This window comes from Lampetra fluviatilis, chromosome 65 (genome assembly GCF_964198595.1).
Source record: "Lampetra fluviatilis chromosome 65, kcLamFluv1.1, whole genome shotgun sequence".
Lineage (NCBI taxonomy): Eukaryota > Metazoa > Chordata > Hyperoartia > Petromyzontiformes > Petromyzontidae > Lampetra > Lampetra fluviatilis.
The window spans coordinates 4,967,447-4,983,572 of NC_136339.1; the positions used below are offsets into that span (position 1 = coordinate 4,967,447).

Consider the following 16,126-nt stretch of genomic DNA (forward strand, 5'->3'; position numbering starts at 1 on the left):
AACGTTGGAGGTGGCGTTGGTGGCGTTGGTGGCGTTGGCGTTGGAGCTGGAGGGCCTCCGCTGGTGGTGCGGGTGAGGAGCGTGGGGGGCGAGGTGATCGCCCAAGGCAGTCGGCGCCGACAGGCCCCGGAGGGCTCCTCCAGGGGGGAGCCCCGGTGGGGGAGATGAGGCCGCCGCGGCTCGTGGCGGCGGCGGCGGCAGGGACGCTGGGGCCTGTGGTGGCTGGAGTTCCGCAAGGCCGACGGGACCCCACGTGGTCCATGAGGGCCGACTTCACTCTGGTGAGAAGGCGGCGGCGGTGGTGGTGGTGGTGGTGGGAGGTGGTGGCGGTGGTGGTGGTGGTGGTGGCGGTGGTGGTAGTGTGGTGGAAGGGTGGTGGTGTGGTGGTGGTGGTGAGTGGATGGTGGTGGAGGGAGGTGGGTGGTGGAGGTGGTGGTGATGATGCGGTGATGGTGGAGGTGGTGGTGGAGGGAGGTGGTGGTGGAGGGAGGAGGTGGTGGAGGTGATGGTGGCGGTGATGGTGAGGTGATGGTGGAGGGTGGTTGGAGGTGATGGGTGGAGGGTTGGGGGGGGTGATGGTGGAGGCGATGTTGGAGGGAGGTTGTGGTGGATGTGATGGTAGATGAAAGGCGATGATGGTCGTAGTGGTGAGGCGTGGTGTAGTGGTTAGCGCGCTGCGCTGCGACGACCCGGGTTCGATTCCCGCTCACGGCCAACACCAGCGACAATTTATCCGAACCAAGGGCCTCCCCTAGGTCGACTCGGCCTCAAATAAGTATCTGGTGCGGTGTGTAAACATCGCCCACTTGGGGGAGACAAAGGCTGTCTGGCGTTGGTGCTGGCCACCCACCCCCCTTGTGTGCCGTTCCGGCCTTAATAGGTGCTCGCTAACAGCACTTTGCCCCAACAGTCTGTTAAGGCTATATGGGGGATCTTTGTCTTTTCTGTCAGAATCAGGATTCCTCGGGTTTCAGTGTGATTAGCTTAGGCTCACAGAGCCAGAGTATGGCTCTCTCATGGTTCCATATTGCTTCAGATTGGTTATCACACAAATTGTGACCATCACCATCATTACCATCACCACCACTGCCCGCCATTCCCACCATCATGACCACCACCAGCACCACTGCCACCACCATCACCACAAACACCACCACCACCACCATACCACCACCACTATCACCACAACCACCACCACCAACACCACCACTATCACCACAACCACCACCACCAACACCACCACTATCAACATCACCGCTGTCACCACAACCACCATCACCAACACCACCACTATCAACATCACCACTATCACCACAACCCACCATCACCAACACCACCACCACCACCACCATCACCACTATCACCACAACCACCATCACCAACATCACCACAACCACCATCACCAACATCACCACTATCACCACAACCACCACCACCAACACCACCACTATCACCACAACCACCACCACCACCACTATCAACATCACCGCTGTCACCACAACCACCATCACCAAAAACAAAACTCCCCCATTTAGTCTTCGTAGACTGTCGGGGCAAGTGCTGTTAGGCGAGTAGCGGCACTTGTGAAGGCCGGCACGGCACACGAGGGGGTGGGTGGCCAGCACCGCCATTATCACCACCGCCATCACCAACATCGCTACCACCACCAACATCACCACCACCAACACCACCAACAACACCACCATCCGCCTTCCATCGAGCCAACGGACCGGGACTTGACCCCTCAGCCTCTGCTGAAGGTCACCCCTCACCCCCCCCTCGCCCCCCCTCCCCTCCCCCCCCCTCCCCCCCTCGCCCCCCTCGCGCCCCTTGCCCCCCTCCCCCCCTTGCCCCCCCTCCCCCCCTTGCCCCCCTCCCCCCCCTTGCCCCCCTCCCCCCTCGCCACCCTCGCCCCCCCCCCTCCCCCCCCCCTTGCCCCCCCCTCCCCCCCCTCGCCCCCCTCCCCTCACCCCCTTGCCCCCTCTCCCCCCTTGCCCCTCTCCCCCTCGCCCCCTCTCCCCCCCCTCGCCCCTCTCCCCCCTCGCCCCCCTCCCCCCCCTTGCCCCCCTCCCCCCCGCCTGTTCCCCCCCCCCCTACTTTCTATTGCCAAAGTGACCTTTGTCATGGGGGGGGGGCGAGGTTCGGACTCCGTCAATGTTTTGAATAGCTCGGCCGGTCCACAAAACCGCTGGCGGTGCGGCCGTAAACTTGTAGCCCAGTCAACTTGTAGCTCGGGCAACTTGTTGCTCAGTCAACTTCTCTTGCGAGCACCTTCGTGCTAGGTCAACTTTTTTGCCACGGTCAGCTTCTCGCCTAGTTAACTTTTTTTGCCATGGTCGTCTTCACGTTGCGGTCAACTCCTTACCCGGTCAACTTCTCGCAAGGTCAACTTCTCGCATAGTCAACTTTTGACCCGGTCAACTTCTCACGTAGTCAACTTCTCACACGGTCAACTTCTCACGTAGTCAACTTCTCGTGTAGTCAACTTCTGACCCGGTCAACTTCTCACGTAGTCAACTCCTCATCCCGGTTAACTTCTTGCGTAGTCAACTTTTCACATAGTCAACTTCTCACATAGTCAACTTCTCGCGTAGTCAACTTCTCACATAGTCAACTTCTCACGTAGTCAACTTCTCGCACGGTCAACTTCTCGTGTAGTCAACTTCTGACCCGGTCAACTTCTCACGTAGTCAACTCCTCATCCGGTTAACTTCTTGCGTAGTCAACTTCTCACCCGGTCAACTTCTCACCCGGTCAACTCCGCACCCAATTTCTCACACGGTCAACTTCTCACCCGGTCAACTTCTCACATAGTCAACTTCTCACATAGTCAACTTCTCACATAGTCAACTTCTCACACAGTCAACTTCTCACATAGTCAACTTCTCGCGTAGTCAGCCCTTGGGTGGTTGCCCGCCTTGCACTGCCCACATCGTGCTGCCCGCGTCGCGCTGAACGCTTCCCGCTGAACGCTTCCACTGTCCGCGTCGCGCTGAGCGCTTCCCGCTGAACGCTTCCCACTGTCCGCGTCGCGCTGAGCGCTTCCCGCTGAACGCTTCCCACTGTCCGCGTCGCGCTGAACGCTTCCCGCTGAACGCTTCCCACTGTCCGCGTCGCGCTGAGCGCTTCCCGCTGCACGCTTCCCGCTGAACGCTTCCCACTGTCCGCGTCGCGCTGAGCGCTTCCCGCTGAACGCTTCCCGCTGAACGCGTCGCGCTGAGCGCTTCCCGCTGCACGCTTCCCACTGTCCGCGTCGCGCTGAGCGCTTCCCGCTGAACGCTTCCCGCTGAACGCGTCGCGCTGAGCGCTTCCCGCTGCACGCTTCCCACTGTCCGCGTCGCGCTGAGCGCTTCCCGCTGAACGCTTTCCCGCTGAACGCTTCCCGCTGAACGCGTCGCGCTGAGCGCTTCCCGCTGAACGCTTCCCGCTGAACGCTTCCCACTGTCCGCGTCGCGCTGAGCGCTTCCCGCTGAACGCTTCCCGCTGAACGCGTCGCGCTGAGCGCTTCCCACTGTCCGCGTCGCGCTGAGCGCTTCCCGCTGAACGCTTCCCGCTGAACGCTTCCCGCTGAAACGCTTCCCACTGTCCGCGTCGCGCTGAGCGCTTCCCGCCTGCACGCTTCCCACTGTCCGCGTCACGCTGAGCGCTTCCCGCTGAACGCTTCCCCGCTGAACGCGTCGCGCTGCAGATTTTCCCGCTGCACGCTTCACGGCCGTTCGTCTCGGCCGGTGACTTGCGGCGCCGATGGAAATCTCCGCCGGGTTGGTTGGTGTGGGGTGGGGGGTTGGGGGAGGTTTGTGCGGTGGTTTCATTTTCACGGAGACCGAGGTTGATGGGAGTCCTGGGGGGGGGGGGGGGGGGGGTGGTGGAATGACTTACGAGGTCGTAGACATGACGTGGCGTCGTGAAGTCAATTATCATTGAGAACAATTAATAACGTAATTAACTACATAAATTAATAACATTAATGCGTTGCAAAGGGGGATCGTCACGGCGGCCATGTTGCATGGCGGTCGTCGCGGTTGCCATGTTGCCTGGGGGTCGTTACGGCGGCCATGTTGCCTGGGGGTCGTTACGGCGGCCATGTTGCCTGGGGGTCGTCACCGCGGCCATTTTGCCTAGGGGTCATAATTGAGCCCTTGTTGCCTGGGGGGTCGTCAAGGCGGCAATTTTTCCTGGGGGTCGTCAAGGCGGCCATGTTGCCTGGAGGTCGTCATGGTGGCCATGTTGCTTTGCGTTCGTCATGGTGACCATGTTACCTGGGTGGTCGTCAAGGCGGCCATGTTGCATGGGGGTTGTCACGGTGGCCATGTTGCTTTGAGTTCGTCACGGCGGCCATGTTACCTGGGTGGACGTCAAGGCGGCCATGTTGCCTGGGGGTCGTCACGGCGGCCATGTAGCCAGGGGGTCGTCTTCCTGGCAGCTGATTGGCTGCTGGTGCAGCGGTCGTGACGACGTCATCCTGAAGGAACCGCTATTGCAGTCTGCCAGACTTAAGACAAATCTTAAGAGCTTGCTGTGTGCTCAGGTGACTCGTGTCAAGAGCATGTGGCCGCGTCGTCTGCTGTTCCGTCACTACGCAGTCCGGACGATGTTTTTGCTTGGACCCAGAGGTCGCAACCGGGTACCCAATACCCGTACCCTACCCACTGGTGAGTCACCGTTTGTCACTCATTTCGGGTAGGGTACGGGTAAGGGTAGGGAACGGGAAACCCGTACCCGGCCAGGTACGGGTACGGGTACCCATTTGCGACCCTGGTGCGGTCGGATACGGGTAAGGAATCAAAACCCGTTTGCGACCTCTGAGGATGACTCTGTCCCCCAGGGTGCCACTTTAGCTCGCACCTGTGACAGGGAGGTCATTAAAGGCGTCTGACTCGCCACTGATTTTCATCTTCAGGTGGGTGACCGCAAGACACCCCCAGCATTCCTTGCCTCTTGTTTATGAGGAGGCGAAGCCCACTCGCAGCTTCCCGCACCTCACCGCCACGCTCCCACGCGCCCCCTTCATTCTTTTGTTCAGTAGCAGAGCCGCTCGCTGTTGTTTGGCAATGTCCTGCACCCCCCCCCCCTCCCCGAGTGGAGGACCGCCCCACCCCTCGTAGCGAAAAGGGAGGCGAAGCCCACTCGCAGCTTACCGCACCTCACCGCCACGCTCCCACGCGCCCCCTTCATTCTTTTGTTCAGTAGCAGAGCCGCTCCCTGTTGTTTGGCAATGTCCTGCACCACCCCACCACCCGAGTGGATGACTGCCCTACCCCTCGTAGCGAATGGAGCCAGAACCAGGACCACCGGAACCTGCGGTGTCGCAGAGACGGTCAAAGGCGGTTTACCGGTCCAGCTCCCGACGGGCAAACGGCAGCCTCTCCTACGCAGTTGAGCGTTCGGGCACTCCCACGTGGCCACTCGTGGTTGGGGAGGGGTGGGGGCGGTGCGGGGTGGAGGGAGGGGGTAGGTGACGTCATAGACGCCTGTCCCACTGGGGCGGGATCTCCGGGCGCAGAGTTAACTTTGATATTTTCTCTGTGGGTCCCTTTGTGATTTAATTGAAGGTGGAGGGGGAGGTCACCAGCACTTATCCAGAGTACCCACCCACTCAGCCATCCAACACGTACACACACACACAGACACACACACAGACATACACACATAGACACACACATAGACACACAGACACACACACACACATAGACACACACACACAGACACACACACACAGACACAGACTCACACATAGACACACATAGACACACACACACAGACACACACACAGACACACACACAGACACACACACAGACACACACACAGACAGATACACACAGACACACACACACACAGACACACACACACACAGACACACACACACACAGACACACACAGACACACAGACACACACAGACACACACACACACAGACACACACACACAGACACACACACAGACACACACACAGACACACACACAGACACACACACAGACACACACACAGACACACACACAGACACACACACAGACACACACACAGACACACACACAGACACACACACACACAGACACACACACACACACAGACACACACACAGACACACACACACACAGACACACACACACACAGACACACACACACAGACACACACACACAGACACACACACAGACACACACACACACAGACACACACACAGACACACAGACACACACAGACACACACACAAACACACACACACACAGACACACACACAGACACACACACACACACAGACACACACACAGACACACACACAGACACACACACACACACAAACACACACACACAGACACACACACAGACACACACACAGACACACAGACACACACACAGACACACAGACACACACACAGACACACACACACACAGACACACACACAGACACACACACAGACACACAGACACACACACAGACACACAACAAAGATCCCCCATATAGCCTTAACAGACTGTAGGGGCAAGTGCTGTTAGCGAGCACCTATGAAGGCCAGACACACACACACAGACACACACACACACAGACACACACACAGACACACACACACACACACAGACACACACACAGACACACACATACACACACACAGACACACACACAGACACACACACAGACACACACACAGACACACACACACACAGACACACACACAGACACACACACAGACACACACACAGACACACACACAGACACACACACACAGACACACACAGACACACACACACACAGACACACACACACACAGACACACACACAGACACACACACAGACACACACACACACAGACACACACACAGACACACACACAGACACACACACACACACAGACACACACACAGACACACACACACACACAGACACACACACACACACACACACATACACACATACACACATACACACACAGACACACACACAGACACACACACAGACACACACACAGACACACACACACAGACACACAGACACACACACAGACACACAGACACACACACAGACACACACACAGACACACACACACAGACACACAGACACACACACAGACACACACACACACAGACACACACACACAGACACACACACACAGACACACACTGTACGCTGGGGTTGGGTTGGGGATTCCTAAAGTACAATGGAGACACGTGACGCCTTCACTACCACAACTACACCCCGCCCACGCACACTCACGCACATACACGCACACACACACACTTACACATACACACTCACGCACATACATGCACATACACACACTTACACATACACACTCACGCACATACACGCACACACACACACTCACTCACATACATGCACATACACACACACCGCCCACGCACACTCACGCACATACACTCACATACACACACACTCACACACTTAAACACACTCACTCACGCACATACATGCACATACACACACACTCACACACGTACACACACTCACTCACATACATGCACATACACACACACTTACACACACTCACTCACATACATGCACATACACACTCACACTCACGCACACACTCACACACTCACACACACGCTCACACACTTACACATACACACACTCACACACTCACTCACACACTCACACACACGTTCACACACTTACACATACACAACCTCACACACTCACGCACACACTCACGCACACTCACACACACATACACACACTCACGCACACACTCACACATACACAACCTCACACACTCACACACACACACTCACGCACACACACAAACACAAACACGCACATACACACACTCACAACACTCCCACACGCAGACTCACAACACTCACACGCTCGCTCACTCAAGCACACACACTCGCGCACACACACGCACACTCACGACACTCACGCACAACCTCGCACACAACCTCAAACACGCACACTCGCACGCACGCACACACACCCACACGCATGCACACGCACAAACACACACACGCACAAACTCGCACACTAACAAACACACGCACACTCACGCCCATAAAATAACACATTCGCACACTCACATATACTTGCAACACACTCACACACTCACAATCACACACTAACGATCTCACACACGCTCACGATCTCACACACGCACACAATCACACACACGCACGCACACACACACACACTGGTGAGCGGGTGGGTTGGTGAGCGGGTGGGAATGAGTGGTTCGGTGAACAGTGGGGAGGTGGAGTGAATTGGTGGATGGGTGAGCATACGAGTGAGTGGGTGAGTGGATGGGTGAGTGAGTGGGTGAGTAGGTGAGTGAGTGGGTGAGTGAGTGAGTGGGTTAGTGAGTGAATGGGTGAGTGGGTGAGTGAGTGGGTGAGTGGGTGGGTGAGTGGGTGAGTGAGTGGGTGAGTGAGTGAGTGGGTGAGTGAGTGGGTGAGTGGGTGGGTGGGTGAGCGGGCGGGTGGGCGAGCGAGTGGGCGAGCGGGTGGGTGGGTGAGTGAGTGGGTGGGTGGGCGAGCGAGTGGGCGAGCGGGTGGGTGGGTGAGTGGATGGGTGAGTGACGGTGAGTGCACGGGTGAGTGAGTTCGCCGTGGAGTGAGTGGGTGGGTGGACGATTCAGTGAGTGAGTGTGAGTGAAAGTGCGTGCGTGTGTGTAGTGGGGAGCGGTGGTGCAGCGGTTAGCGCTACGCTGCGCTACGAACCCGGCGACCCGAGTTCGATTCCCGCTCACGGTCACCAACATGAGCGACGATTATCAGAACCGGTCCCTGGGCATCCCCTAGGTCGACTCGGCCTCAAATGTGTAAGCCTGGTGTAGCGGTGTGTAGTAGACATCGCCACTGGGGAGACAAAGGCGGCCGGGCGTGGTGCTGGCCACCCACCCACCTCCTCGTGTGCCGTGCCGGCCTTCATAGGTGCTGCTCGCTAACAGCACTTGCCCCAACAGTCTGTGAAGGCTACACGGGGTTCTTTGTCTGTGTGTGTATTGTGTGTGAGTACACGCGCGCACACACACACGCGGCACATCTGTAAGTCGTTACAAACCGGAGATCTTCCCCCAAATCCTTCCCTCTCCCCCGTGGGACTCATTTTTCTCACCCCGCACTGACACACTGACACACACACACTGACACACACACAGTGACACACACACTGACACATTGACACACACACTGACACATACACACAGTGACACACACACACAGTGACACACACACACTGACACACACACACTGACACACACAGTGACACACACACTGACACACTGACACACACTCACACGCTCACACACTGACACACACACACACTGACACACACTGACACACACACACTGACACACACAGTGACACACACACACAGTGACACACACACACTGACACACTGACACACACACACTGACACACACAGTGACACACACTGACACACTGACACACTCACACGCTCACACACTGACACACACACACACACACTGACACACACTGACACACACACTGACACACACACACACACAGTGACACACACACACTGACACACTGACACACACACTGACACACACACACTGACACACACACACACACTGACACACACTGACACACACACACTGACACACACACTGACACACACACACACTGACACACACTGACACACACACACACTGACACACTGACACACACACACCGACACACTGACACACACAGTGACACACACACACTGACACACACACACTGTGACACACACTGACACACTGACACACACACACACACACACTGACACACACACACTGACATACACACACACAGTGACACACACGCACACTGACACACACACACAGTGACGCACACACACTGACACACTGACACACACAGTGACACACACAGTGACACACACACACACTGACACATACACACTGACACACTGACACACTGACACACACAGTGACACACACACAGTGACACACACACAGTGACACACACACACTGACACACTGACACACACTGACACACACACTGACACACACACTGACACACACACACACTGACACACACACACTGACACACTGACACACACAGTGACACACACAGTGACACACACACACTGACACACACACACACTGACACACACACACACTGACACACACACACTGACACACACTGACACACACACACTGACACACACAAACTGACACACACACTGACACACACTGTGTCACACTGTGTGTGTCACACTGTGTGTGTGTGTCACACTGTGTGTGTGTGTGTCACTGTGTGTGTGTCACACTGTGTGTGTGTCACTGTGTGTGTGTGTCACACTGTGTGTGTGTCACTGTGTGTGTGTCACTGTCTGTGTGTCACACTGTGTGTGTGTGTCACACTGTGTGTGTCACTGTGTGTGTGTGTGTCACTGTGTGTGTGTCACTGTGTGTGTCACTGTGTGTGTGTCACTATGTGTGTGTCACTGTGTGTGTGTCACTGTGTGTGTGTCACTGTGTGTGTGTGTCACTGTGTGTGTGTGTGTCACTGTGTGTGTGTCACACTGCGTGTGTGTCACTGTGTGTGTGTGTGTCACACTGTGTGTGTGTCACACTGTGTGTGTGTGTCACACTGTGTGTGTCACTGTGTGTGTGTGTGTCACTGTGTGTGTGTGTGTCACTGTGTGTGTGTGTGTGTCACTGTGTGTGTCACTGTGTGTGTCTCACTGTGTGTCACTGTGTGTGTGTGTCACTGTGTGTGTGTGTCACTGTGTGTGTGTGTCACTGTGTGTGTCACACTGTGTGTGTGTGTCACTGTGTGTGTCACACAGGGAGTGAAGGTATTCAAGGTGCTGGTACTGGGGGAGATGGAGCGTGGTCAGGATGAGTACCGCACTGTGTGTGTGTCACTGTGTGTGTGTGTCACTGTGTGTGTGTGTCACTGTGTGTGTCACACTGTGTGTGTGTGTGTCACTGTGTGTGTGTGTCACACAGGGAGTGAAGGTCTTCAAGGTGCTGGTCCTGGGGGAGATGGAGCGTGGTCAGGATGAGTACCGCACTGTGTGTGTGTCACTGTGTGTGTGTGTCACTGTGTGTGTCACACTGTGTGTGTGTGTGTGTCACTGTGTGTGTGTGTCACACAGGGAGTGAAGGTCTTCAAGGTGCTGGTGCTGGGGGAGATGGAGCGTGGCCAGGATGAGTACCGCACGAGCTGCTTCATCGCGCGACTCCACGCACGCGAAGTCCTCTCGCCAGAGTCCGTCAGCAAACTCCGCCAGGTGGCGCCCCTCACCACCACGCTCACCACCACGCTCACCACCACGCTCACCCCACGCTCACCACCACGCTCACCCCACGCTCACCCCACGCTCACCACCACGCTCACCACCACGCTCACGACCACACTCACCACCACCACGCTCACCACCACGCTCACCCCACGCTCACCCCACGCTCACCACCACGCTCACCACCACGCTCACCACCACGCTCACCCCACGCTCACCCCACGCTCACCACCACGCTCACCAGTCCACTCAACAGCACGCTCACCACCACGCTCACCACCACGCTCACCAGCCCGCTCAACAGTCCACTCACCACCACGCTCACCAGCACGCTCACCACCACGCTCACCACCACGCTCACCCCACGCTCACCCCACGCTCACCCCACGCTCACCACCACGCTCACCACCACGCTCACCCCACGCTCACCCCACGCTCACCACCACGCTCACCAGTCCACTCAACAGCACGCTCACCACCACGCTCACCAGCACGCTCACCACCACGCTCACCAGCCTGCTCAACAGTCCGCTCACCAGCTCGCTCACCAGCACGCTCACCACCACGCTCACCAGCCCGCTCAACAGTCCACTCACCACCACGCTCACCAGTCTACTCACCAGCTCACTCACCAGCACGCTCACCAGCTCACTCAACAGTCCACTCACCACCACGCTCACCAACCCACTCACCACCACGCTCACCACCACGCTCACCAGCCCACTCACCAGCTCACTCACCACCACGCTCACCACCACATTCACCAGCACGCTCACCAACCCACTCACCAGCCCACTCACAAGCTCACTCACCAGCTCACTCACCAGCCCACTCACCAGCCCACTCACCAGCTCACTCACCAGCCCACTCACCAGCCCACTCACCAACCCACTCACCACCACGCTCACCACCCACTCACCAGCTCACTCACCACCACGCTCACCAGTCCACTCACCAGCCCACTCACCAGCTTGGGTTCACGATGGCCGTGTGTGGTGTGTGTGGTGGTGTGTGGTGTGGTTGTGTGTGTGGTGGTGTGTGGTGTGGTTGTGTGTGTGGTGGTGTGTAGTGTGGTGGTGGTGGTGGTGGCGGTGGTGGCGTTGGTGGTGGCACAGAGGAACTCTCGCGGTGGTGAATGGTGGTGGTGGTGGTGAGCGGTGGTGGTGGTGAGCGGTGTTGTGGCGGCGGCGGTGGCGGCGGCACAGAGGGAACTCCGCTGTGCGGTGGTGAGCTGTGCGGTGAGCGGCTCGGTGAGCGTTGCGGTGAGCGTTGCGGTGTGTGCCGGTGTCGGTGCAGCGGAACTCGGCGGTGGTGCGCGGTGCGGGAGAGAGCCGCCCCGCTGAGACGCTACGCATGGAGCTGCTGGTGGCGCTGAGCAACGCGACGGAGCGCGCAGCCCGCCTCTACAGCGCCTGCACCGATGCCTGGGACGCGGCGTACAGCAACGCCGACACCGTGCGGGCCCTCAACCGCGGTGAGACACGCGCTCAGAGACACGCGCGCAGAGACACACGCGCAGAGACACGCACGCAGAGACACGCACGCAGAGACACGCACGCAGAGACACGCACGCAGAGACACGCACGCAGAGACACGCACACAGAGACACGCACGCAGAGACACGCGGAGAGTCAGGGACTCCGAAAATGGAAATTCTCTCGGTTAAATAATGTGGGAGCCAGAGGACATCCCTGTCGCACCCCAAGGTGTACAGGGAATGGCTCCGACTCCAGGCCACATAGTTTTACCCGGGCCCGCTCACCATCATGAAGGTACTTAATGATCGTGAGCAGAGGGTCAGGGACTCCGAAAGCACGAAGAACAACCCAGAGCCCAGGCCTACTCATGGTATCATAGGCCTTGACCAGGTCAATAAATCAGAGATGTAGGTCTTGTTGGAATTCCCTACACCTCTGCTGTAGCAGACGGACAGAAAATATGGCATCTGTGCAGGACCGCCCTTTCCTGAAACTGCATTGGGGCTCCGCAAGCCTCTCCTCAGCGTGCCTAGCAAGGCGATGTTGAGTAATCCTTGCCAGGACCTTTCCCGGCACACTGAGGAGTGAGATGCCCCTGTAGTTGTTACAGTCGGTACGGTCCCCCTTCTTAAAGAGGGGGACCACCAGGGCATCCTTCCAGTCCTGCGGAACCCGTCCAGTGGTCCAGACTGTTGTTATGATGTCATCTAGGAAAGCCTGTGCACAAACGCCACCCTCCCTCAGCATTTCGCTTGGGAGATCATCTCTGCCTGGCACTTTTCCTAAACAGATGGCATCTCAGCCAGCCACTCACAGGGGGTGACTTCTTCCAATATTTGAGGCACCGCAGCCTCAGCAGGGTCATCCCCACTTTGTGCCACGATGTTTTCCAGTCTGAGGGATTTTCTCCTCTCCCAATACCTCACAGAAATGCCCAGCAAATCTGCAAACCTGTTCCTGGGGGTCAGAGATAGGATCACCGTTCTTACCCCTAAATGATGGTAATAGGTGTGGCGCTGCAAGTTACTTTTTTGATGGAGTTAAATAGTGATTTGTGATCACGGGCCACTGAGGCAGACTCTATCTCCTCAGCACCCATCCTTGCAGTGCCTCATGGCTCTCCGAACCTCCGAGCGAAGGCTGCGGTAAGCCTCCTCAATCTCTGACGTGGGATGCTGTAGCCGATGAGAGTGGGCCTGTCGGGTTTTCTCCGCCAGCCTGAACGCCTCCTCTGTCAGCCAGGGTCTCTGGGGAGGTTTGGACCGTGTACCCAAAGCAGCCATTGCAGCTGCATGAGCCACAGTCCTAAATCTCACCCATTTCCCTCGGCATCAGAAGTGGGAGACAATGCCAACCCGAGCTGCAAGGCATCATGAAATTCTCGCTTGCAACTTTCATCAGCTAGCTGAGACCAGGCCACAGTGGGGTTGAATGGGGTCCTGGGTGTACATCCACCACCGGAGTGGAAGAATGGCAGGCGCATCTTAAAGATGAAAAATCGATGGTCATTGGGCAGATCAGGTCCATGGTAGGTCCTGGTGTCAAAGACATGGGCTCGCATCGCTGGTCCGTCACTATGTAGTCCAGCAGATGTTCTTGCTTGGACCCGGAATGTATCCATGATGTTGTGTGGATGCGTCGATGCCGGAAGAGCGTGTTGGTAATTACAAGCCCATGGGCTGCACAAAAGTCTAGCGTTGTTATTGAGCTGATCTGGCCCATGCCTTCCAATCACTCCAGATCAGCATCATGACCAACTCAGGCATTAAAGTCACCCAACAAGATTACTCTATCTCGAGGGGCCACTTTAGCTCACACCTGTGACAGGAGGTTATCAAAGGCATCTTACTCATTGGCCTTGCCTGCATCTCTCCACTGATGTTCATCTTTGGTGGGGGCATAAGTAACCATGACCACCACACCTCACCTCCGGTTGATGGGAAGGCGAGCCCAAAGTAGCCTGGGGCTTACAGCTTCCCACACCTCACCGCCACGCTCCCACGCCCCCTTCATTTGTTTGTTCAGAAGAAAAGCCACTCCCTGTTGTTTGGCAGTCTCCTGCCCCGAGTGGAGGACTGTCCACCCCTCATGGTGGCAGGAGCCAGAGCCGGTCCACCAGACTTCCTGAATACTGCAGAGATCCAGGCGGTACCGGTCCAGCTCCTGACAAAGGAGTGGCAGCCTCTCCTCCGCAGTGAGCGTTCGAACATTCCACGTGGCCACCCGCAGTGGCTTTTTGCTGTTTCTGGAGGAACCCCGAGGGTGAAGATTTAGTCTCCTGGCTCCGCCAAATGGGGTTTGGCCAGGAGACGTCATAGACGCCTGTCCCCCCGGGGCCTCTGGCAGAAGCTTAGCTGATATTTTTCTCACGGTTTTGTGGTAATGAATTGAAGGTGGAGGGGTTACCTGTGCCAAGGGGTTACCAGCTACACGGGGGATCTTAATCTTTGCCTCTGTCCCCCTCCCTCTCCTTTGGCACAGGCGGCGGGCCTCCGGTGATGACCATCCTCGCTCAGCTCAACCTCCCCGTCTCGCCCGCCCCCTCACCACCACCGGGCTCGCCGCCTTCCTTCTCACCGCCGCCGCCATCTTTACCGCCGCCGCCGCCGCCGCCGTCACCGTCGCCGCCTCCCTCGCCGGCCTCGCCGCGGTGCCGCGAGTCTCGCTCGCCCTCCGCGCCCTGCGTCTGCCGCTGCGCCGTCTGCGTCGAGTGGCTGCCGTGCGGACTGCGCAAGTGCAAGGTGGCTCAGCTGCAGCAGCAGCAGCAGCGCCTGCAGCAGCAGCAGCAGCAGGGCGTGGGAGGAGATCGCGAGGAGGGAAGCCCTGGAGGGTCGGACGTGCGGACGTGCGGAGTGCGGGCCTGCAGCAAGTGCTGGACCTTCGAGTTCATCGTCCCCTCCCGTAACCTCTGCCTGTGGGGAGACGACGGCGCCTGATTGGTTGGAGGGTGTGGGGCGGGGGGACGGGGGGGCGGAGGGGGGGGAGGGGCTGGCGCGTGATTGGTTGATGCGGTGTTGGCCGGTAAGGTGACGCGCGATTGGGCTGCTGGGACGTTTGAGAGGTCGGGCTGTTGGGGTGGCGCGTGATTGGCTCGTGGTGGCGCCCGGTTAGCTGACGTGTGATTGGCTGCTGGGACGCTTGAGGGGTCGGGCTGTTGGGGTGTGGCGCGTGATTGGCTCACGTGGTGCCGGTTATCTGACGTGTGATTGGCTGCTGGGACGCTTGAGGGGTCGGGCTGTTGGGGTGTGGCGCGTGATTGGCTCACGTGGTGTCGTTATCTGACGCGTGATTGGCTGCTGGGACGCTTGAGGGGTCGGGCTGTTGGGGTGGCACGTGATTGGCTGACGTGGTGCCCGGTTATCTGAGGCGTGATTGGCTGAAGTAGTGCCCGGTTAGCTGATGGGTGATTGGCTGCTGGGACG

The 16,126-nt window shown here is 57.7% G+C and overlaps 1 protein-coding gene across 1 annotated transcript; it reads left to right on the forward strand.

The window, feature by feature from the left end:
• Positions 1-6: 6 nt before the first annotated feature.
• On the forward strand, positions 7-15,641 carry OAF (out at first homolog). Its single transcript, XM_078882370.1, has 4 exons — positions 7-281; positions 11,083-11,217; positions 12,523-12,700; positions 15,186-15,641. The coding sequence occupies exons 1-4, from the start codon at positions 165-167 to the stop codon at positions 15,638-15,640; spliced, it is 885 nt and encodes a 294-aa protein (XP_078738496.1). The 5' UTR covers positions 7-164; the 3' UTR covers position 15,641.
• Positions 15,642-16,126: the final 485 nt, after the last annotated feature.

Bases quoted from the DNA above. Each gene is read 5' to 3' on its own strand.
- OAF (XM_078882370.1), top strand. From the start codon at position 165: ATGAGGCCGCCGCGGCTCGTGGCGGCGGCGGCGGCAGGGACGCTGGGG. The intron at 282-11,082 runs GTGAGAAGGCGG...TGTGTCACACAG, and splicing joins TGAGGGCCGACTTCACTCTG to GGAGTGAAGGTCTTCAAGGT. The intron at 12,701-15,185 runs GTGAGACACGCG...CCTTTGGCACAG, and splicing joins CGTGCGGGCCCTCAACCGCG to GCGGCGGGCCTCCGGTGATG.